Below are 23,845 nucleotides of genomic sequence, written 5' to 3'. Positions count from 1 at the left end.
AGATGATGGTATTTAGGAAATTAGTTGCAAAAGCTAAAAAATTCTCCACCAGGAAGTCAGTCTTAGGATGTTGTTAAATGGATAAAAGGCTGGTTGGGAAGCCCTTTAGTTGGGAAGTACTCCATGTCTTTCCATCTTGAATTGCTAGATCTCTTGTTTTCCCAGCATAACCTAGCTGAAATGATTACCTCAATACCAGAAGTGACATTAGAGGAAGGTTTTAATGTAGGATTATCATATTTTGATTGTCTTCGTGACATAATGGGTTCTTCACTCTCCTCAAATTCCATGATATGGACAGTGCCTTGATGAGGAATCCTTCCTTGGTCTTGGTTTCCAGATCATACCTATACATACACAATAGTCTCTAGCTCTCTGCTTTAAGCCTTTCTGGCTTGGTTGGACTGGTCAGAATCTCTGGGGAACCTGGAGTCCTTTTAACAATATGGTGAAAAATCAGTGGAGTCATGGGATTTAGGGGTGCTAAACACAACACAGCCAGAGGCACAAACTGATGTGGAAAATAACAAGACAACCTCCTACAGCCACAGGCTTTAATCTTTCCTTTATTCCCATTAATCCAAAGGTCTCTTAACAATCCTTAGACAGAGGCAGTCAGACAGAGAGATAGAGGTGAGTAAGATGGATGGGAAGAGATAGAGGTAGTGGGAGAGAGAACAGTCAGAGACAGAGGAGCCACAGAGAGAGGAGGAGGGAGAGAATGAGAGAGAAAAAGAGAGACAGAGACAGAGACAGAGACATACATACATACAGACAGACAACAGACAGCTCTAAGGACAACACTGTCCCATTGTGTATGACCAGAGATGATAAGCAGATTATATGGAATGGCATCACTTAGGCTATCTATAAACAACTCCATAATGTTAAGATCACAGTCTGAAGGCCTGGACTTGAATGTTGGTTTTTTCTTATGAGTAGCTGGGAGTAATAGGGTTTCTATTACCAGCATTTCCCTGTCAAAGCTTCTTCCCCCCTCATCCCCTCTCATCATGGGTTAGGCTTAGGCACCAACTTCTCTCCTTCAACAGGAATGACCTTTCCCTAAAAGGAGACAAAGTGACCTCTGGTAACTGATTTGCTCCAGCTTCCCTTATCTGATCACCTAAAGACAAAAAAAAGTCTCAGTCACAGGCAGTGACTTTGACTTGGTGGATTTATGAAGACCAAGAGTTATCCTATTCTTCATCATATTCTGACCTGATGAAGAGACACATTTCCATATGGAGATTAGAGTCACATCCTGTGAAGTGCTGCTGTATCCTTGTTGCATATCCCTGCTGTTAGGGCAAGTAAACCCTTTGTTAACAGGAGGATGACCAGGCGAATCAATTGATGCAAAAATTTTATTATTATTTTACTTTGAAATAAAAATTTTCATATTATATTTATTTTGCTTTATTGATTAAAAAAATGTTCTGCATCAATTGCAGCAACTTGGTCCTTGAAGTATTCTGAAATTCCAGTACTTCTAGTGTTGATTGTTCAGTAACTTCTGAGTGCATTTCAATCTTAAAGCATGCTTTAATTAAGAGAGTGCTGGCATTTGAGTCACTTCAGGTAGTGGGTAACACTGGGAATATCACTCGAGTCTCAGTTTGATCCTCTGTAAAACAGGGAAAATGCTATTTACATTGCTTACCTAATTCAGTCATTTTAGCTTGCAATGGGTCAGGCTAGGCACTGGAGATGCAAATGATGGCTACTGAATGGTTCTTGCTGTTGTTTATAGCATTTGAGATTTTCTATGATCATGAGAGGTTGTGTATCATGGAGGCAGAGGAGACACAGTCTAAGTGTCCTCTCAAAATCTCCAAAGGATGAGATCTCTATAAGCTGAAGGATTCAGAGGAAGCTTCATGGAGGAACTGCACAATCAATAGATGGTGAAAGGGTGAAGGGGGGAGAGTGGGGGAGAGAGGGAGAGGGAGGGGGGGGCTTAGAGGATCATCCCCTTGTAGATTGGAAACTGCTATGTAAACTGAATTACCAGTAAACTGGTAAGTTTATGAAGGTTCTCATTGTTTCCTTGATCACAGATATATAACACTGTTATGTACAGAAGAGAGAAGAGAGTGTAGAGAAATGTTAGATGATCACATTTATATGGTGCTTTACTACTTACAAAATATTTTCCTCAAAAACTCTGAAAGTTAAGTAGTGTAATCATTATTTCCATTAAACAGAAATGAATACTGAGGCTAAGAGAATGAATATGATCTGTCCAAGGTGACATTGCTAATAACTGGCAGATCCATTTTTTTTACTCTTAAGTCCAAAGCTCTTCTCAAGGACAGATCCATGAATTAGCCATATGCTTAGCTGAAGATGGGTTGGAAGAGGTAATTTTCAGAGTTCCTAGAAAGAGCAAGAGAAGTGACTTGTGGTAAGTGGAATTCTTCAACATCCCAGTCTCTTAAGGCACAGAGAACCAGAACCAATGCTTCCTCTTACATTCAAGTTTTGGTCTCCTGAAAGGAAAATGAACAAAATCTAGACAAGACTCATAACCTGTTGATGAACTGGACCAAGAGAAGTAAAGCAGCATTGATGTGCTGAAGGGCAGAAAATGAGAGCCACTGGGATGGGAAAATAAAAATTTTAAAAGCAATAAAAGGTCAACCAATAAAACATTTAAAATTAGTTCCAAAAAACCTGAAACAGGTTTATTTTTAAATTTGTGTTAAGGTCACTTTTTAATACTGTAAAAATGGTCAATATCTTTAACAACTAGATTGCATAAGAGAAACTAGAACATATTCTTTCTGGGAGTAACAGCTTGAACTAACAAAGGAAATACCACAGAGGAAGCAAGCATGTTAACATTCATTTGCTAACACTCTTTTAGGCAAAGGTGCCATGGCAGGTGAGCCTTCTGCTGATTTTGGATGTCACATCTTCAAATCCACTTTAGAACAAGCTGCCTGGGGACAGAGCATAACCGTGTCTGAGATATCAATTTCTGTTGAATTCAGAGCTGCCCAGGGCTGTTCTCAAGCTTGTGGCCTATATTTCTCAGATACAAAGAGGAGCAGACACATGGTGGTGTTTTCCACACAACAGTCTTATAATTTCACCCCTTGCAAACTTCATTGTGAATCTCAATATCTTTTAAAGAATTTACAATTATGGAATACTTTGAAAAGTCAATGTATGTCAAGTTTCTGGAACTGAAAATAATGCGTGTACAGGAATATAATTGGACAGAGCAGAGGCAGACTTGCTCCACATTTGATTAGAACATAAACAGGATGCACAAATGAAGAGGATCTACAAAGATTAGAAGGAGCTGGAGGCAACAGTTGTGGGGACTTGTTAGAAATATCATCTTTAATTAGTTTGAAGAAGAATAATAAATCCCCGTCCAAAATTCCAGTTCCCACCCTGATTTACTGGGCTTTGTTTGGCACACCCTCCTCAGAGGTTTCAGAAAATGTCTTGTCTAGTATCATGAATTGGTTCCTTGAAAACAGAGTAAAAGGTGAAACCACATTCCCAAGGGTTATGGAAAGGTCACTAACATTGCTGGGGTTAAGTACTGTAGAGGAATGTCAGATAACTGATTTGTGACTTGGGCCACAGGCCAAAATAACATGATAATGGGTGTCCCCAATGTTATGGTGGATGCTGGCTGTGATGTGATTAGCAGTACAGTGACTCTGTGACCCAGTATGGGTCAGGGATATGCGGAAAGAGCCTGTATAATGGGCTGTAGGGGGTGAAGTGATGGATGTCAGAGACTGTAGTGGCAGGACTGGGCTAGTATGTGTGGCTCCCAATGAGAGCAGGGACAACATGTGCCACCTTCTAGTCATGAGGCAGAGTTGAACCCAATCCTGTGGTTGGACCCTTTCACCTTGGCAACAATTTTTTAAGTTTCCTTCAGTAAATATCTGAATGAAGAGTGATGTAGCTAAGTATTATATTCACTATTAGGTATCTAGATAAATACCTAGCCTGGCTTCACCCCAACCAACAATTTCCATCATTCAACTGCATATTAATTTAAAATCATAGAGAAAATGACATATTTTCAGATTCAGCCCACATCAAAGAGGAAAAAAGTCACTGTCCAGTGACCACTGGACTAGTTCATTAAAGAAACCCAATTTCTGCAGCACTTCAATATTCTACATGAACATTATATTGTGTCCCTTTAGACATCATAAGGGAGAAAGAGACACACTAAATACTCAGTAAGTCCACTTCTCACTCTGTTTCTGGCCTGGTGGCATTGGTCAGATGCTCATCTTTTCACCACAATACATTATTTAAAATGGAAGCTTGAAGAATCTTGGGATGATTTTCCCAAGGCAATGAGGCCACTAGTGGGCAGTTGTGCTTTCTTCCTGGAACCCTTTGCTCATAAGTGCTTCTTGGGTGGCTCCACCAGGATCACAGGCCATATCCCGAATAAAAACTAGTCAGGGAAGTGAGGAGAAAAAAGAAAAATAGTTTTTTAATACAAGACCTAGAAAACTGTGACTTAGAACATCCTAGTCTAGAACATCAAGGGATCCTGAGTGAATCTTAAGAAACAAGCTGTAGTTGAGAGCAATGGTCTGTCTGGAGAGCAGCCTTGCTGGGATGCCACTGTCTCCAGCCAGGGTAGATGTATATGAAGCTTCTATTCTTATTGTTGGACCCAAAGCTAAAGGGCATTCTTGTATTCAAATGCAGACAGAAAAGAGCTTACCTTCACCTTTGGTCTATACCTCAGGTAAAGTGTCCTTGTATATAAGCTGAAAAGGAAAGAAAGGGACATTTTAGAGTCAGAATTACAGAAAAATCTCAATTCAAAAGACACCTCAGAGGTTAGCACTGCTACTTTACTTCCCATATGATTTTTGGACAAAACCCCTTTCCTCTTTTATAACTTAATCCAATCTATAGCTGAACAGCCCTCTATAACAGCCCTCCCAAATAATCATTTAGTCTTTGAAAACCTCAAGAGATGGGAAATGCCCTGCTTCATGGGGCACAATCCTTTCCATTTCCAGACAGTTCTAGTTGTCAGGAAATTTCAGTTCTGATAGGAAATTTTTCTTTATAGTGAGTTGATATCTATTTTTCAAAAAGTATCCCCATATGAACATATAGAAGTATATGCCAAATTAACTCAAAGGTGATTTTAGAGGAGAGAGGCTGAGAGTAGGAACAAGGATCAGGAGAAGCCTCAGGTAGAAAGTGGCATTATGCTGAGCTCTGAAGGTAGCTGGGCACAAGTGAGGATGAATTCTATTTGAGGTACAGTGGTACAGCTTATGCAAAAGCATGGAGAGGAGAGATTGTATTTTGTGCATGAAGAATAGTAAGAAAGTCTGTTTGATTGGTAGACTTTAGGCAAATTGTCAAAAACTTTAAATTAAAGAGGGATTTGTATCTGATTTTAGTGGTCAAAGGGGAGCTCGCTGAGTAGGGGAGGAAGATCAGTTTGGTGGATCAGTGTAGAGGATGGGCCAGACAGGAGAAACTTGAGGCAGGGAAACTAATTAGAAAGAACTGTAATTGTCTGGGTGAGAAGTGCCCTGAATCAGAATAGGGTGGTGGATTGTGTGAATGGAGAAAAGCGTGAGATGTGAGGGAAGAATCAATAATAAGACTTGGCAACTGATGTTTATGTGGAATGTGGGAATGTAAGATATCAAGGATAATTCTCAAGCTGTAAATTTGGGTAACTAGAAAGATGAATGGTGAGGCCCTTGATAGAAATCAACCCAGGCAATCAGAAGTGGATGGAGATAAATATACCAAATTATATGATTACATTTTGTAGTTAAGTCATTTTCAGTTGGGACTGACTTTTTGTGACCTCATTTGGGATTCTCAAGGCAAAGATACTGGAGTGGCTTGCCATTTCTTCTTATCATTTTGCAGATGAGAAAATGGAAGCAAACAGGGTTAATTGACTTGATAACATTACAAAGGCACAAAATCAACTATTTCTAAATCACCATTTCCATTATTTCACTCCTCTGTGCTAAAAAAGTCCAGTGATTTTCTTTTGCTTCTAGGTTAAAATACAAATTCTGTCATTTAAAGTCTTGGGTGTAATTGTATTCACTATACTGAGGATTCTTCATAACCCCAACGTTAAACTTAGGGCCAAGGTCAAAGCCCACAATGTTTAATGAAGAATGACTCAAATATCTTGCTATTTGGCCCCAATTTATCTTTCAAGCATGATTTCCCATTTTTCTCCTTTATGCATTCTTTGTTCCAACATAACTGGGCTCCTTGCTCTTTCTATCTCCATGCTTCTAGCCAGATTTCCCTCCATGTTGGGAACACTCTCCTTTTTCATTTTTCATCCTTGGAATCTCTAGTTCAGCTTGAGGCTTGCGTTATTTTCTTCACAAGTTTTTTCCTGATCCTCTAGTGGACAGTATTCTCTTCCACAAATATAATTTTGCACATATTTTGGTGTTGATTTCTCTGTGTACATGCTGTAGGGGCATTTTCATGTTTGGGTTGTTATCACCAGTGCCTGAAGATACTGGTCTGCACTGGATATTGGATGAATTAAAGTGAATTTAAAGGAACAAGCTGTTATGTGAAGTTTGATGGAAAATATGAAGAAGGTCATTAGAGCACTGGAATTGAAGTTAAGAGTCCAGGAACAGACACAAAGCTGTGTGATTATGGGCAAAGCTCCCGCTCTTTGTTTCCTCCTCACTCCTGGGCTTTTTGGGAATGATTTCAAGCTCTTTTCCTCATGTTCCCCCACATTCTGCTGTGTTTCTTTGGAAAGTTGGTCCCCATGTATGGAGCATTTGTGCTTGCCTTTGTGCAAGAAAACTTTGGCTTCAAGTTGTGTGTCTGAGCTGTTCAGAGCAGTTAACTTGAATGCCTGCTGCCTAATAAGAGAAGTTTACCACAAACACCAAGTACAGGTTACAACAGGGAGACATTGAAAGTAATTTTCCTATGAATTCAAAGTAGAATTGAAAAACTTTGTTGAGCTCTACATCTTAGAGTTGTTTTGAAGATGCTGTTAAGTGCGGCAAGCCATCAAGTGAAGGTGCCCCAAGACTAAACAACCCCATCTGTGCCCCCAATGTGCTTGTCCTCACTTGAGAACCTCAAATTATCTTCAAAGAGGGCCCAACTATTGCTAGCTACCACTGATGCCTCCAGTGCCATCTCCAAGAAAGCACTGAGGGGGAAGAGTACTTTTTCCACCTTGGAAAAAGATACAGAAATTGGTCTTCATGTAAAAGAGTGCACTGTACCTCTCTGGTGCACCTAATGTATGTTGTGGCATTTCAAACATCTGGGTCTGTGTCCACACCCTTTGTGGATTCCCTCATCATACAGAGCAGGGCTTTGTATGTATTAGGTGCTTAATGTGTGCTTCGTGAACTGGAACTGAATGAAGTTCACCATAAATGTATGTGTTATAGGAATCAAGGCAACCTGATATCTACTTTATCATCCTTTCCATATTCTTGGTGTGTCCTCTGAGTGAGACTATGAACATTTGAGATAAAGTGCTCAGTCCTTCCTCTTCCCTTTCCATGTTAACTTTGAGCCAGACTTTAGACACAACTAGTAAACAGCTGAGTCGGGTACTCGGGTTTTCTGACTGTATAAAGAATCACGGACTTACAGTGAATCAGAGTTAGAGGGATCATGGGATTGTAAATTAAAAGACAGAAGCAATGTTAAGATATTTTGTTCAATCACCATCTTTTATAAATGAGGATACCAGGACTCAGGAGGATAATAGAAGTAAGCAGCAGCATCAGGATGCTAGTCTTCCCACTGGGGAAGCTAGGTGGTACAGTGGCTTGAGTACTGGGTCTGGAGTCACGAAAATTCATGCTCCTGAGTTCAAATTGACTTTAGACTGTGTAACCCTAGGCAAATCACTTAACCCTATTGGCCTCAGTTTCCTCATCTGTAAAATATACTTGAGGAGATGGCAAACCCCAAGAAAACCCCAATTGTGGCAAAGAGTTGGAAATTGAGGGGATGCCTATCAATTGGGGAATGGCTGAACAAGTTGATGTATATGAATATAATGGAATACTATTGTTCTATAAGAAACAATGAGAAGATGGATTTCAGAAAAACCTGAAAAAGCCTTGCATGAACTGATGCTGAGTGAAGTGAGCAGAAGTAGAACACTGCAGATGGTAACAGCTACTCTGTGTGATAATCAACTAGGATAGACTAAGCTCTTCTTAGCAACACAGTGATCAAAGACAATTCCAAACGTCTTGTGATGGAAAATGCCATCCCCATCCAGAGAATGAACTATGGAGTCTGAATGCAGATAGAAGTATACTATTTTTGCTTTTAAATTTTTTTTTGCTTTTTTTTTTCTTGTGGTTTTCCCCTTTTGTTCTGATTCTTCTTTCACAACATGGCTAATTAGGAAATATATTTAACATGATTGGTCATGGATAACCCATATCAGATTGCTTGCTGTCTTGGGAAGTGGGGAGGGAAAGGAAGAGAAAAAAAATCTGGAGCTCAAAATTTTCAAAATGAATGTTGATGATGCTGAGCTAAGGGAGCAGAACCAAGAGAACACTGCATGTATTGTATAACAATAACAATTGATCAACTATGATGGATGCAGCTCCTCTTAGAAGTTCAGAGGTCTAGGACAACCCTAGGGGACCTGTTATGGACAATGCCATCTACATATCCAGAGGAGAACAGCAACAAAAAATCATAGAATGTGAATGGATACTAAGTTCACTTAAAAAAAAAAAAAACTTCTCTTATGTTTTTCCTTCCTATCCCACGGTTAGGAAAATGATTAATATGCAAATATGTTAACCACAAAGGTATATGGACAATTTTTATCGGACTATTTGCCACGGAGGGGAAGATGGTGAAGGGAGAGTAGTAGAAAAATGTACAATTTATAAATATGCAAATGGATGAGTATTGAAAAACTTTTACAACACTTAATTGGAAAAAATAAAATATCAATTAAAAAAGGATGTTGAAAACCATCTTTATATATAATTGGGAAAAAAGTACTGTTAAGATGAAAAAAAAAAGAAAACTCTAAATAGGGTCACAGGAGTTGGACACAATTGAACAATAAAAGTCTTTTTTTTCCCCTGTGCAAGACTGCTTCTGAAACGTGATCCATAATAATCAGACTTGTGGTATTCCTGTGTATTGAAAGCAGTTAGTCTGCAGAAGATAAGGATTTCCTCTACCCTTCTGTGATGAAGACTTATTTTTCATTTCCCCAAATCCTTGAAGTCACCGGGGCTGGAAGGGGAAGAAGTGCTCACACTGAGGTTTTGGAGGAGGGAGTGGTGCTGACCATACAAGGGAGGGGAATACTGGTCTTTCCTCCCCTGGAAACTGAGAATACAAAAGCTGGAAGAGGTATTAGAACACAGACTACCACAGATGAAAGTAGCCTTAGGTGATAGAATGTGAGAACTGGAAAGGATCTTAGTGTTCCTAAAACCCTGTTCCTAAAACCCAGCCCTGACATTTTATGGAGGAGGAATTGGAGGACAGCAAATATGGGGAAGCAAGGAGCTTTGGGTTGGAAATGTTACATATGCTGCCACAAGTGTCAGATCTGTTGGTTATTCTTGCTTAGCTTTTTCTTTGCTAAAGGGGAGGATGACTGGAGGCATGAGGTAAGACATATCTTGAAGTGATTGTGATGTACAAAGAAAAATAACCTCAATAAGGAATTATAATGACAGAGGAAGAGAGAGTACAAGAAAGGCTAGGAAGAAAAAGATCCAAGTTTTACTTTTCAATTTTGAATCCCATTTCAAAGGGGATGGGACATAATTGTATTATGTAGACATACAGGATAGGGGAAAGTGAAGAGGGGGCGAGGGGAGAGAAAGTCCTCCAGGTCTTCGACTTACAAAGCTGAGGAAAGACTAACTAGGGTGGGAAACACCATGTAGCTATTTTAACCAGAAATTCCCTAATGCAGAAAAGAGGTATTTGGAGATGCACCAGCTCTTAGATGAACTGATTTCAAAAGTTTCTTCCATTCTCCTGGGAAACAGGGCCTCCTGTGTGGAACATGTCTCAACACTAATTAACTTCTGACTTGGAGGAAAATGTTGTTATTGAGACATGGGCTACTCAAAGCAGGAGATTAAAAGAAACTGTTTCCCAATTGAAACTGTTTACCAGAACACCCTGTTCCATCAAGCACACTGAGGCTACTGAGGCTATTTTTCCTAAGTATACAAAGGAAAGTTGGCCAACCCCCCCCCCAACCTTTCTAAATTGGAGTAGAGTAAAAATAATAGTGAGAACATTTTCAAAAATAAAGATTTTAGGATTAACTAGAACTTTTGAAATAGTCAGAAAAATGTATTTCCAAAATATTATTTACATTAATAGAATTAATTTATTGATAAAATTTTGTGAGGCAACAGGGAAAGTCTTGCTACCCCATTCTAAACTGGCCCAGTACTAGTCCATGGGATAAAAAGGCAAAAACTATCCTTATACTCAGGAAATCTGCATTCTAATTATAGGAGACAATGTTTAAACAAATAGGCACATACAGGATACATACAGAATAGATGAAAGTTAGCCTTAGAGGGGAAGTCTTACAGATGGGGATCTGGAAAGGACTTCCTACAGAAGGTGGCATTGAGATAAGTCGTGAAGGAAGCCTGGGATTCCAAGAGACAGAAGTGAGGAGGGAGAGCCTTTCAGGCCTGGAGCACTCCCAGTACAAAGGCGTGGTGATGGGAGATGGAGTAGGAGAGACAGCAAGCAGACTGGTTGGGTGGCAAGTAGAAAGTGTGGAGGGGACAGAATTTAAGAAGACTAGAAATGAGGCTGTAAGAGAGCAGGCTGTGAAAAGCTTTACATTTCAAACAAAAGACTATTTAATCCTGGAGGTAATACAGAACTACTGGAGTTTCCTGAGTAGGGTGTGGGTTAATCTGAGTGAGCCTAAGTGACTGGAAGGATGGTGGTGTTTGCTACAGTGGAAAGGAGTCTGGGAGAGGAGGGGTTTGGGGGACAGAGATAAGGACAAAGCAAATGAATCAATAAAATGTTAAGTAAGAACCTCTAAATTTGGTTCTTTGCCCAGAGTCAGCTTTAAAGAAGACTGTGAAGCAGATGAAGTTTACCAGCTTTCCTTGTCCCCTTTTAGTACCATTATTTTCTCTTCTCCTAAGCAGCTCAATGCTCTCCAAAAAACTTGGTTTGGTTTGTATCAAAGTTAAGAATACCAGACCTAGATTTGCCATTCCACCTAGATTCAGACTTCCAAGCCATTCCATCTTTGGCAATGACTAACCTTTTTTTGCTTCTAAGGTACCTCATTTATGCTAGGGATAATCTGATTTCCTAGTTTATGTAAAGTTATTAAAGGAAGCTAAGTAGCCAACCAAGACTAGGTAATTCAAATCAATCAATTCATCCTAAGCTTCTGCTCTCCAGGTGTTGTATTTGGGTTGAGGATTCAAAGTTCTGGTCCATAAACACTAGGCTCTATAGAGGAAATGCACCCACATCCACACTCAACTAATGCTATATTGATTATGGTTCCCCCCTTCCACACTTCCCCAATTTCTACTTCATACCTGAAAAGGATGTGAAGATAAGAGCCAAGGCCAGTAAGAATGTGCCACCAAGCATGTAACTGTGTAAAAATGCCCACAAAAGGTGGCACCTTTGTTCGAAAGTTCCTATTAGGAGGAAAAATGGAACAAACCAATTTTTGTATAACCACAAAAACATACAATTATAACACCTGCTGATACAGTTCTGGGACTACCAACATGTTTTTCATACATAGTAAAGTATGTAATTCTTTAGGGTTGCTACAGATTAGTAACATAAATGTTCAGGACTTTTGACACATTTTTTACTCCTGGAATGAAAAATGCATTAGTCTTATTCAATAGAGGACACAACTAAAGTAAAATACGACAACTTTTCTAGGATATTTCCATTAATTCATGAGAATAAGGCTTTATATTCCCTCAGATACCTTTGTATTTTCAACCTGGATCTTAGTTTTCAGACCAAACTACATATAATATAGACTAGAATCTGGATGCCAGAGTTTGCATTCTAATTCTGTGACCCCAGGCAGGTCATTTCTAGGGCCTCACATTCCTCCAGTACACATTGGAGCACAAATTTTTGCAGTACCTGTGCCTCAGGGTAGTTGTGATTACTCCTAAACTTTGGCCTACATTTAAATTAGGATTCTCCTTCTGTTTTTCTATCATTAAAACTGCTTTGATCTGCTGTTATATTTTCCTGGCAGATTTAGGGGAGGTGTTATTTTTTGTTTTTTTTTTCAAGGCAATGGGGTTAAGTGACTTGCCCAAGGCCACACAGCTAGGTAATTATTAAGTGTCTGAGACTGGATTTGAACTCAAGTACTCCTGACTCCAGGGCTGGTGCTCTATGTACCACTTAGTTGCCCTTCCTAGTGGATTTAGAGTAAAACATTTAAATGACATTATAAAACATGACAGATGTGTGGGTCAAAAATGTATATGCTGCATGATGATCAGGTTTCTTTAGTTCTCTGAAGCTTCCAAAGCCCTTTCCTCAGATCAGTTCTATGAGGTACAGGATACATATATCATATTTAAAATTACATATCAGGGCAGCTAGGTGGTGCAGTGGATAGAGCACCAGCCCTGGAGTCAGGAGTACCTGAGTTCAAATTCTGCCTCAGACACTTAATAATTACCTAGCTGTGTGGCCTTCGGTAAGCCACTTAACCCCATTGCCTTGAAAAAATAAATAAATAAAATTACATATCATTTCACATTTGCCATGCTTCTGGGGGAAAAAAAAACTAAGTTTTTCTTACCTCAGTGATTCACAAAAGATATTGTCTACATTCCAAAGGAAAAATCCCATTAAAAATATGCCTAAGGATGTATAACCCAGTCCTCTAAGCCATGGATATACCCTGTGGAAAGAAGGAAAAGCAAAATCTATCAGTCAAATCCACTCCTCAAAAATTATGAGTATCTCTGCAGTCTTCAGAATAAAGTATACATTTCTTAGTCTGGCATTTAAGGCTTTCTGCAATCTGGATTCAACTTATCTTTTTTTTTTTTTTAAGGTTTTTGGTGGCTTTCCTAACATCACACAGCTAAGTAATTATTAAGTGCCTGAGGCTGGATTTGAACTCAGGTACTCCTGATTCCAGGGCCTGTGCTCTATCCACTGTGCCACCTAGCCACTCCTCAACTTATCTTTAAAGCATTATCCCCATGGTCCATATGGATCTTTTCCCTCCCCCTCTAATCACTTAAGAGGAAGGGAGAGAATTCTGAAGTTTATGGAGTAAGAGGCATTAACAATGATCTTGAAAGAATGAGTGTGGATGTACCCGGGGCTAAGAGAGAGAAGGTCCCCTAGGCAGAGGAAACAGGATTAGAAAAAAAGGAGGCTGAAAATCATCAAACATGTTTGGTGAAGAACATGTTAAGTATACAGTGAGCCTGGAGAAGTGAGCTAGGCCCAAATTGTTGAAAGCCTCAACTGGACTATGTTCAGTAGGGAGGTACAAAATTCACTAAAAACCAACAACCAAAAAGTAACTCCTTAAACAGCAGAATTAACCAAATGGAAAAATAGGTACTAAAGCTCACTGAAGAAAATAATTCCTTAAAAATTAAAATTGGGCAAGTGATAGCTAATGACTTCATGAGACAACAAGAAACAATTTTTTTAATACCTAACACAACTTTAAAACTTGAAGATAGTAAGCTTTGGTCTGCATTTAAACTCCACAGTTCCTTCTTCAGATGAAAAAATAGAGGACAAATGTGAAGTTCAGAAAAGCAACTAATTTAGAAAACAGAGAGATAGTTTAAGATAGTTTAAGAATCCTGAAATTCATGATCAAAGAAGAGCTTAGACAGTATATTTCAAGACATCATATTACAAAGGAGTGGTGCCCTGATATCCAGTGGGTAAAATAGAAATTGAAAGAATGCACATATCATCTCCTAAAAGAGATCCCCAAATGAAAACAAGCAATATTATAATCAAATTCCAGAGCTTCAAAGAGATAATACTTCCAGAAGTCAGGAAAAAAAAACCAAGCCCAATCTCTTGGAGCCAATATTTAGCAACTTTCATGTTTTATAAGGGCAGAGGACTTGAAATATATACCAGAAGCAAAAGAGATAGGATTATAATCAAGAATCAACTACCCCAAAAGAGATGAGTATAATCGTTGAGGAAAAAGTGGATACTTATTGAAATATAGAACTTTGAAGTATTCCAGGTGACAAGATCAGACTGAATACAAAATCTGGCATACAAACAGAAGACTCAATATAAACATAAAGAGTGAAGAAAAGGGACTCAATAAAGTCAACTGTTTACAGTCCCATAAGGGAAGATGATACATGCAACTCCTAAGAATTTATTATTATTAGGGTAGTTAAAACATAAACAGAGGGCATAGATATGAATTGATTATGTTGGAATAATTTCTCCAAAACATGAAGGAGTAAGAAAGAGGGATGCAGTAGAAGAAGGGGGAAGAGAGAGGCAAAATGGGGAACATTTTCTCACATAAAAGAGACATGCAAGGAAGAGTTTTTTATAATGGAGAGAAAATGAAGGGTGGTGTTGGCAGGCAGTGCTTGAACCTTACTTTCATTGGAACTGACTCAAAAAGAGAATTACATATATGATCAGTTGGGATAGAACCCATTCAAGAGGGAAATGGGAAGAGAAAGGTCTAAGAGAAAGGAGGGAGGGATTGAGGGAGCAGGAGTCAGAAGTAAATAGACTTTTGGGAAGGGACAGGATAAAAAGAGAAAGGAAGAAAAAAGAAAATGGGATGAAGGGAAATACAATTAGTAATCATAACTATGATTGTAAATGGAATGAGCTCACCTATAAAATGAAATCAGATAGCAAAATGAATCAGAAACAAGAATCCAACAGTATGTTATTTACAAGCTGAAAGACATATTCACAGAGTTAAAATAAAGAGCTGGAGCAGAGTCTATCAATATACTTCAGCTAAAGTAAAAAAAAAAAGGCAGGGGTAGTAATCATGATCTTAGACAAAACAAAAGCAAAAATAGACCAAATTAAAGGACATAATCTGAGCAACTATATTTTTCTAAATGAAGTAATATCAACAATTTTTATAGTAAGTTTTTCTAATAAAGACCTCATTTCTCAAATACATACTGAGAATAGAACTGAGTCAAATTTATAAAAATAAATGCCATTTCCTAACTGATAGATGGTCAAAGGTTATTAATAGGTAGTTTTCATTAGAAGAAATCAAAACTATCTATAATCATGTAAAAATATTGTAAATTACTGTTGAATAGAATAATACAAATTAAAACAACTCTTACCAGAAGTGATAAATGCTGGAGGGAATGAGGGAAAAATAGGTACACTAATGAACTGTTGAAGTAGTGAACTGGTCCAACTATTCTGGAGAAGAATTTGGAACTAGGCCCAAAGGGTTATAAAACTATGAGTATCTTTTGACCAAGCAAATATATATATAAAACATTTTTATCAGTTTATTGTGGTGACAAAGAATTAGAAATTGGGAGCATATTTCTTGATTAGGAAATGGCTTAAGATGTGGCATATAATTGTAACGAAGTCTTTTAGTGCTGAAAGAAATAAGGTAAGTGGCTTCAGAAAAACAGCAAGACTGATGCAAAGTGAAATGAGAAGAACCAAGAGACCACAGTGCATAACTAGCAATGCTGCAATGACAATCAACTTAAAAGACTTAGCTACTCTGATTAAAACAATGTTCCAAGAGAATTCCAAAGGATTAATGATGAAAAATTGCTAAACACCTTCACAAAGAGAAAATGAACTCTAAGTGCTAACCAAAGCATAATTTTCTCACTTTTAAATTTTTTCTTGCTTTTTAAAAAATATAGATAATATAGAAATGTTTTGTATAATTTCACATGTATAATTGTTATATTGCTTGCCTTTTCAGTGGGTAGGGAAGGGTGGAAGGGAGAGAGAGAATTTGGAATTCAAAATTTTAAAAGATATAATGCTAAAAATAACTAAGTAATAATTTTTTTAAAAACTAAGGCAAAACAGATTTCAAATTCTAGCTCAGGAATTACCAGCTATATGAGCCTACACAAGTCACCTGAATCTAAAGTCAGTTTCCTCATCTGTAAAATGGGAATAATAAAACTCTTACCTAACATGATTATTGTGAAGGTTAAGCAAAAGAAGTCTGGTATAGAGGCATGAGATAGGAGTAGGGGTATATTCAATTATCAAGTCATCTTCTAGAGCAAGGCTGTCCAACCTTGCTTTTAAAAGTTTTTATTGAAACAATAAACAATATATTTTGATTTGCAATTTTAGTGAGAGCTCTGTGGTAGCTTGGCTTCATTCATTAAGTAAACCCACGGGGGATGCATCAAATCACACTGCAGGTGGCATGGCCACATTTTAGACAGCCCTGTTCTATAGCCAGTGTACTCTCCCACCCCCACCCCCCATAAAACAGTTAATAGTTCCTAAAACTTCTCATTTGTCTGAGTGTTAAATTTCATCCTTTAAAAGGTGGAAGATCCCAAAGAGGAAAATTCTTTTCTAGAAATGATGGGAACTTTAGTGGGAAGTGACTTTTCTCTCTTAGAATTTGTGATTTGGAAGAGGAGATAATCTAGGCATATTCTAACATCTAGTACCCCGAGATTTTGGGTTCCAATGGTTTAGAGGAAAACTGAGTAGGGGAAGTCACCCTAGGATACATGGGTGATTCTCAAGAATAGAATAATGAAAAAAATAGGAGGGAAACAATTCCAGTAAGAATGAAAATTGGATTTACCTGAAGAGACTGAAGTGGCAGAAATCTGTGACTTGTCTCATGCTGGTTTAACATTTCTATTAATGACTTGGATAAAGGCACAGATAGTATATTCATATTTTCAGATGATGTAAAGCTGGCAAGGATAACTAACATTAGCTGACAACATATCTTTGCAGGTTAGAACATGATGCTGAATCTGATTAGAAGATATTCAATAGGGTTAATTGACCTCTAGGAATAGGCACATTATACTGCCTATGTTGCACCCTGTTTAGGGCCCAACTGTATTCATTTCTGGGCACTGTAAGTCTAAGGACAAAAAAAAAGAGCAATCATGGTGGTAAAGAATTTTGAATCCATGGTGGCTGAGAAAAAGTTGAAGGATTTGAAGCTTTGTTTAGCTTGGAAAAAAAGAAGACTCCTGAGGGAAAGAGCCTGTCTTTAAATATTTGGAAACTTGGCATGTGGAAGAGGGATCAGATTTGTTCTGTTCAGTCCCAGAAGACAGAACCAAGAACAATGGTTGCAAGTTGCAAAGTCTTCAGGCTGGGCAACTGGACACACTTCCTAACAACTCAGGGAGTCTAAAAGTGGAGGGACTTCCTCTGGAGGAAAGAGCTCCTCTTCCATAGAAGATTGTAAGCAGAAGTGGAAGGATCACATATTGGTTGGATCAGTGAGGAGGTTTCTTTGGTTTGTGATTGCTGAGATACCTTCCAACTTTCTAGTTCTGTGATTTAGTGATATAAGGCCAGGAAGAACACTTTCAGTTTGGCGAGCAAGGAAGATAAATGGAGGAAATGGTGTAAACCAGGACTTGAAGGAAATATTAAATGGGTAGAGATATGAGAGAATTTTAGGCCCGGGGATGATCTGTGAATGTGCATGAAGGGAGGGAGGGAGAAAAATGTGGAACTCAAAAATCTTACCAAAAAAAAAAATGAATGTTGAAAACTATTTTTGCGTATCATTGGAAAAAGAAAAGAAAAGAAAAGCAAGTACATGGAGTCAATAAAAGGTAGAGTGAGATCAGGGATCACTTAACAGTTTAGTTGCGGGTAGACTGTGGAAAGAAATTACTGTAAAGTAAGACTCAAAGGGAAGAATGCACCCAGGTTGTGGAAGGCTTCTTCTGAGAGGCTAAGGAATTTGCATTTATCCCAAGGATAACAGAATTACTGCATGCTACAGTTAGGAAGGGACCCTGTGGGCCTTATATCTTTTACAATATCCACAATACAAAAAAATGAACAAGTAGTTTCCATGAGAAGGTCTCCAGTTAAAAAGAACCCACCACCTTCCATTTCACTTTTGGGCTGGTAGGACAAATATCCTTAGCTTGCACATAAAGTTAGTTCTTTTTGTCTTTCACATACTGTTAATTAATTTGTCTTTTGGTAAAACCAGAACAAGTTATTATTTAGTACAAAAAATGACAGTGGTGGCCTAGGAAAACATCTAGAAAACTATCAATTTTGTCAAAAATTATCAATGAGGAAATTAAGCCTGAAGGCCTCAGTTAAGTAACTAGGTTATAGTCACACAGCTAACTGGTATCAGAGGTAACACTTGAATCCAGGTCTTCAGAAATTCTAAGTTTGAATGTCCAGATACAAAGAGGTCATTAATTATTTGATATCAATATAGAAGTATATCTCTAATGAAGTTCTCCAGAGATCTGTGTATGCCTTGGTGTTATTTAACATTTTTTAAAAATCAGTGACTTGGATAAAGTCTTGAGAATATGCTCATGAAAGTTTTAGATAATTCTCACCAAAAGCTGGGAGAGAGAACAGACCAAATAAGAGTCAGAATCCAAAAAAAGATCTTGACAAGTTAGAACACTGGTTCAGTGGAATAGGATTTGACTCAATAAATTCAATTTGATAATATTCACTCAGTGGCAAACCCTTTACTAAGGGCTGGGAATACAAAGATACTCCCTGCCCTCAAGGAGCTCACAATTTAATGGGGGGAGGAAGGAATAACATGAAAATAAACATATACAAATAAAGCTTTATACAGCATAAATAGGAAAGATAAACATTAGTAGAGTTATCTCCAAATGTGGGTCTCCTTCAAGTCTCTGCCCCAGGTCCTCTTTATTTTTTCTATGACTTTAAGGCACAGAAACGATATTTATCATATCTGCAGAGGACACAAAGCTGGCACGAATAAGTAATACATAGGATGACAGAGTTCTCTAGATTTGAGAAGATCTTCACAGGCTCTTAAAGCATTATTACATTCTCCCTTAATGACCCCATCAGTTTCAATGACCCCTAAATTCATATGTCAAGTTCTAATCTCTCAAATGAACTCTAAATCTGCTTTAGCAACTGTTGCTACCAATAAAATAATGCTGATAGGTAATGTTATAATAATGTTTGTCCTTCATTTTCGAAGAAGATCATGACATCAGGAGGTGATATCATGACAAAGCACATGAACTGGATTTCAATGGGGGGGGGGTGCTGTGCTAAGTCACCAGCCTCACTTTCTCCTCCAGGGCCAACTGTCCAGTGACCAGATATGAATCAGGGTGACTGGAGATGACCCTGGATACAAGACAATCAAGGTTAAGTGATTTGTCCAAGGTCACATAGTTATTAAGGGTCAAATGTCTAAGGCTGAATTCAAACTCCCATCTTCTTGACTCTAGGGCCAGTGCTCTAACCACTGTACCACCTAGCTGCCCTGGAGTCGGGAGGACCTAAGTTCAAATCCAACCTCAGACACTTAATACTTATTTAGCTGTGTGATTTTGGGCTAGTCAGGTAATCCCAGTGTCTTGCCTTGCTGCTAGGTGATGCTGTTAAGAAGGCACTAGGTTCTGGAAGATCTCATTTCAGATCTTACTTTAGACATGAGTTAAATGATCCTGGACAAGTCACTTTACCTCTCTTACTCAGTTTCCCCATCTTTCAATGACGGGATTGGACGTGATGGTCTCCCAGGTTCCTTCTAGCTCTAAACCTATGATGCATGCCTATCATGATTTAGGACCCCATGGCCCCTTCTTTCCATTCATTCTTTGATTCATTACAATGTTAGTTCAGGTCCTCATCCACTCTCACCCATATTACTGTAATGATTTCTAATTCTCCCTGCCAACCCAGTCCATTTTACAACTGCTGCCAAAGTGATCTTCCTTTAGTGCAAGTCTGACTATGTGACTCACTACTCCATTAATTCTGGGGGTTTCCCTATCATTTCTAGGATTGCCTAGAAATTCCACTGTTGGTTTTTTCAAGTCCTGGACAGCTTGGTCCCACCTATCTCTCCAGCCTGCCTGTGCCTGCTCTCTGTGCATCAGCCACACTAGCTTCTTTTCTGTCCCTCACACTTCACTGTCCATATCTGTGCAGGTGCATCTGCCATTCCCTAAGCTTGGGAGGCCTGGCCCCCTTCCCTTCCTTTCTCCTCACCACCTCTTCCTTTAAGTAGCAGCTCAAGGACCAGCTTCTGCAGTCTGTAGGAAGCCTTTCTTAATCTCCTGAATGCTCCCTCCCTGACTTGTATGTAATGACATCATATTTATCTTTATTCACTTCAGATTGATGAAGTCGGTCGGTCATTATCTATGTGCTTGTTTGGTCCACCCTAATGAAATGTAAATTCCTGAGTCCTTTGTACTTGTATCTCCAGGCTTGACCACAATGACCAGTATCTAGTAGTAATTAATTAATGCTTGTTGATTGATGTTGTGCACGTCTAACTGCTTGCTCCAAAGGCATACATATAAAACAGAATTCATTATATTGTTCCCAAATCTCCTCCTCCTCCAAATCCTCCCCATTTTTGATGTGGAAACCCCCTCCTTCCAGGCTGGGGCATTATCCTCCCTCCCTTGGCTGCTGAACCTGGATGAGTCTTCCTCCTCTCCCTCTTGCATAGGCTACATCAAGTTTCCTCATCACCTCCCTGATTACAGACTGTTTTCCAATTTCATTGTTATCAAACTGATTATCTGCAAAACACAAATCTGACCATATCATTACCCTCCACAAAAAACTTGAAACTTAGTGATGTCATTAGGCTAAAATGCAAACTCCTCAGCCATCTATGAAAAACTTGTTCTAATACTCTCTTTCACGCACTATCTATTCCAAACTGGCTCCCCCAGTGTTCTTCCTATCTGACCATTTGTCTCCTGCTGACTCTGTTGTGCCTTGGAATACTGAAGAGCTTATGTCAATACCTGGAAAAGCCCTTTCCTGCTTAGAACTAGTTGGCTCCTCTAGGAAGCCTCTACCTTCCCTAACTAATAATGATCCTTTCTCCCTATTTCAATCACTTTGCATTACACCTTGTATTTACTGCATTATGTGAAGATGTAAATTCCTTGAGCTCAGGGACTGTCCTCCTCAGCATTTTGTTTTTGAATCCCCAGGTTCTTGGGTACTTAAAAAATGTCTACTGTTGAATAATTGTAATCTTTTAAAAAATCAACTTCATAAGTTGATGGGGGAGATTTTGTTAAACAGCAATCTGAAAAGGATCTAGAACTTTTAGCAGAATACAAGCTCAAAATAAATTAAAAGTATGATAGGCAACCAAAAAAGCTAATGCAATCTCAGGCTGCCTCAAGAAAAGTTTATTATCCAAGTTTAGAGAGGAGTGGGACAACTGCACTGGGCTTGAAGTCAGGAAGATTTGTCTTCATGAATTCAAATCTAGCCTCAGACACTCATTAGCTGTGTGATCCTGGGCAAGTCACTTAACCCTGTCTGCCTTAACTGTAAAATGAGCTAAAGAAGGAAATGGCAAGCCTCTCAGTAAATCTGCCAAAAAAAAACCAAACAAACAAACCTAAATGGGATTACGATTTAGACCCAACTGAAATAACTGAATACAACAGTAAGGTTCAATTATATTCCATCCTTATCAGACTACATGTGGAATACTGTGTTTCATTCAGGCAAGAAGGATGTCAATGATTTGGAAAGGGTTTAGAGCAAGTCAATCAAAATGATGAAGAGCTCTAAGTACATGTCAAATGAAGAGAGAGAGAAAGAAACCAGAAAGAAAGAACTGGAGACATTTAAAGATTAAGGAAGATTTAGATAACCTTCATCAAGTAAAATGTTATTTCACAGAAGAAAGAATAGACTTGTTCTACTTGGCCCCATATAACAAAGAGGCAAAATTAGGCTTGATTTAAGAACTTTCTTAATCATTAGAGCTTTCCCAAAGGCAGATGGGCTAGGAGGTGACAACTTTCCCTTCACCAGTGCTCTTGAAGTGGACAGTTTTTTTGGTATGATGTGAAGGGGATTCTTTCTCAGGCATGAGTTGGATCAGATGACTACCAAGATCCCTTCCAACTATAAAATTGTATGACTTTTGGAATAGGAAATTGAAGTTTCTATGAATAAAAATGTGAACTTATAAAAAACTATATTAAAAAGTTGTTTTCATTTGCACCACATCATGCATTGCATCTCTTCCAGTTATAACATTTAATGAGTAGAAGCATACATCATGTGTGTGCTCATCTATAAGCTATTAGCAGTTTGGAGTTATTGGAGTTACTTGAGAGTAGGAACCATATATATTTTTTTCAATTTAATTTAAACAAGTAGATATTAAGTGTCAAAAATTGGGGAGGCCCTGTGGTTGGTATAGGAGCTAGAAATAAAATTGTGAAAAAAAAACCCCAAAAAGGAAATTGTGACACAGCCTTTCCTCTCAAAGATTTAAACTATAATGGCGGAAAGTACAAATACACCAAAACCTCTACTATAGATGAGATGAATCTTGGTAGGTTTGGCCAAAGCAATATGAGAAATTTGAGGAGAGAGAGATAAATTACTTTCAGTTGGGGTTCGGTATGAAGAATGGGTAGGGAAGGCTTTATGCAGGCATATCCTGATTCAACAGATGGGGAAAAAGTTTGTGGCGGGGAGAAGAGTTCATTCTAGGAACAATGGATGACACTGAGTAAAGGAATAAACAAGGAAAGCTGGATGAGAACAGGGGATAGAGGTATAGGAAAACAGTATGAGATAAATTATCTTCATCTTCACATTCTATATAGAACTTAGCACTCAAATATTTGTTGAATGACTTTTTGTGTATGTATAAGTCCCCAGGTTTAAGAATGTAAATTATTATTTCAGGAGCAAAGTACAAATTTAAAATTTGTGCAAAATACAGCTTAAATATTTGTTGACACAATAGGAACCATGACAGATTTCAGGAGATCATTCTAATTCTATTTCTCTGAGAGCTCAGAGCTTTTAGGGCCTCATGCAAGGAAAGGTATTAGGGTCACCTCTCAGGACTGTTTGTTGTCAAGTCTTGATCAGTTCTGATAAACGTCCTGATATCTATACCTCTGAACTGAATATCTCTTTTCCTCAGATGCTGCAAAAATGGGGTGGGGAAGGATAGATTTCCTATTTTTTTCCAAGTTGTTTAAACCATATTTTTAGAATGGCTAGGGGAAGGAAACACAATCTAAGACATTGTAGACAAGCTCAGGCATAAGCAGAGTCATAAGATTACTAGACTAAAAGACCTTAAAGATCATATATAGTATGCTAGTGCCTAGGGGATCATCAGGAATGCCCAAGGAGCAATCAAATTGGGCATTCCACTCATTTTAGTAATAACACTGCTAGGTCTGTATCCCAAAGAGAGCACAAAAAAGGGAAAAAGGATTCACATATGTCTGGCACATATTAAGTGCAATTTAATTAATGGTTATTGATTTGAAATGGAATATTGTATGTGAGGATCAGCAAATAAGCCAGTGTCTGTCCACTGGGTCATCAGGTGCTTGAAAGGTAGGAAAGGGAAGGCTAGAGAGGGAGGAAGAGGCCAGGTGGTGAAAGCTTAAGGGATTCTATGGTGGTTTTTGTGGTGACTGGAAGCCACTGAAGTTTACTGAGCAGGGAAGTGTCACAGTCAGACCTGCAATTGAATCTCACTTAGGCAGTTGAGTGAAGATGGATGCCATGAAATTTCTGAAAGGATCCTGGAGGTTTAGTTGGTAATGTGTTCTTGCCAGTTCTGCCTCTTGTTAGCTGTGAGCAAGTAATT

General features: G+C 38.5%; 1 protein-coding gene across 3 annotated transcripts in view; it reads right to left on the bottom strand.

The window, feature by feature from the left end:
* Positions 1 to 548: 548 nt before the first annotated feature.
* ACER3 (alkaline ceramidase 3) overlaps positions 549 to 23,845 on the bottom strand; it is a 183,007-nt gene continuing 159,710 nt past the window's right edge. For all 3 annotated transcript variants that reach the window (XM_074216935.1, XM_074216936.1, XM_074216937.1), the window contains 4 exons: positions 12,824 to 12,925; positions 11,574 to 11,678; positions 4,718 to 4,763; positions 549 to 4,441 (listed from right to left, as the gene is read on the bottom strand). In XM_074216935.1, the coding sequence (XP_074073036.1) occupies positions 4,385 to 4,441; positions 4,718 to 4,763; positions 11,574 to 11,678; positions 12,824 to 12,925 (310 nt within the window). In that variant the 3' untranslated portion in view covers positions 549 to 4,384. The remainder of the gene's footprint in view (positions 4,442 to 4,717; positions 4,764 to 11,573; positions 11,679 to 12,823; positions 12,926 to 23,845) is intronic.

This window comes from Macrotis lagotis, chromosome 1, assembly GCF_037893015.1.
Source record: "Macrotis lagotis isolate mMagLag1 chromosome 1, bilby.v1.9.chrom.fasta, whole genome shotgun sequence".
Classification (NCBI taxonomy): Eukaryota; Metazoa; Chordata; class Mammalia; order Peramelemorphia; family Peramelidae; genus Macrotis; species Macrotis lagotis.
Note: the sequence above shows the minus strand (reverse complement) of the source record. Positions and strands in the feature narration are given on the sequence as shown.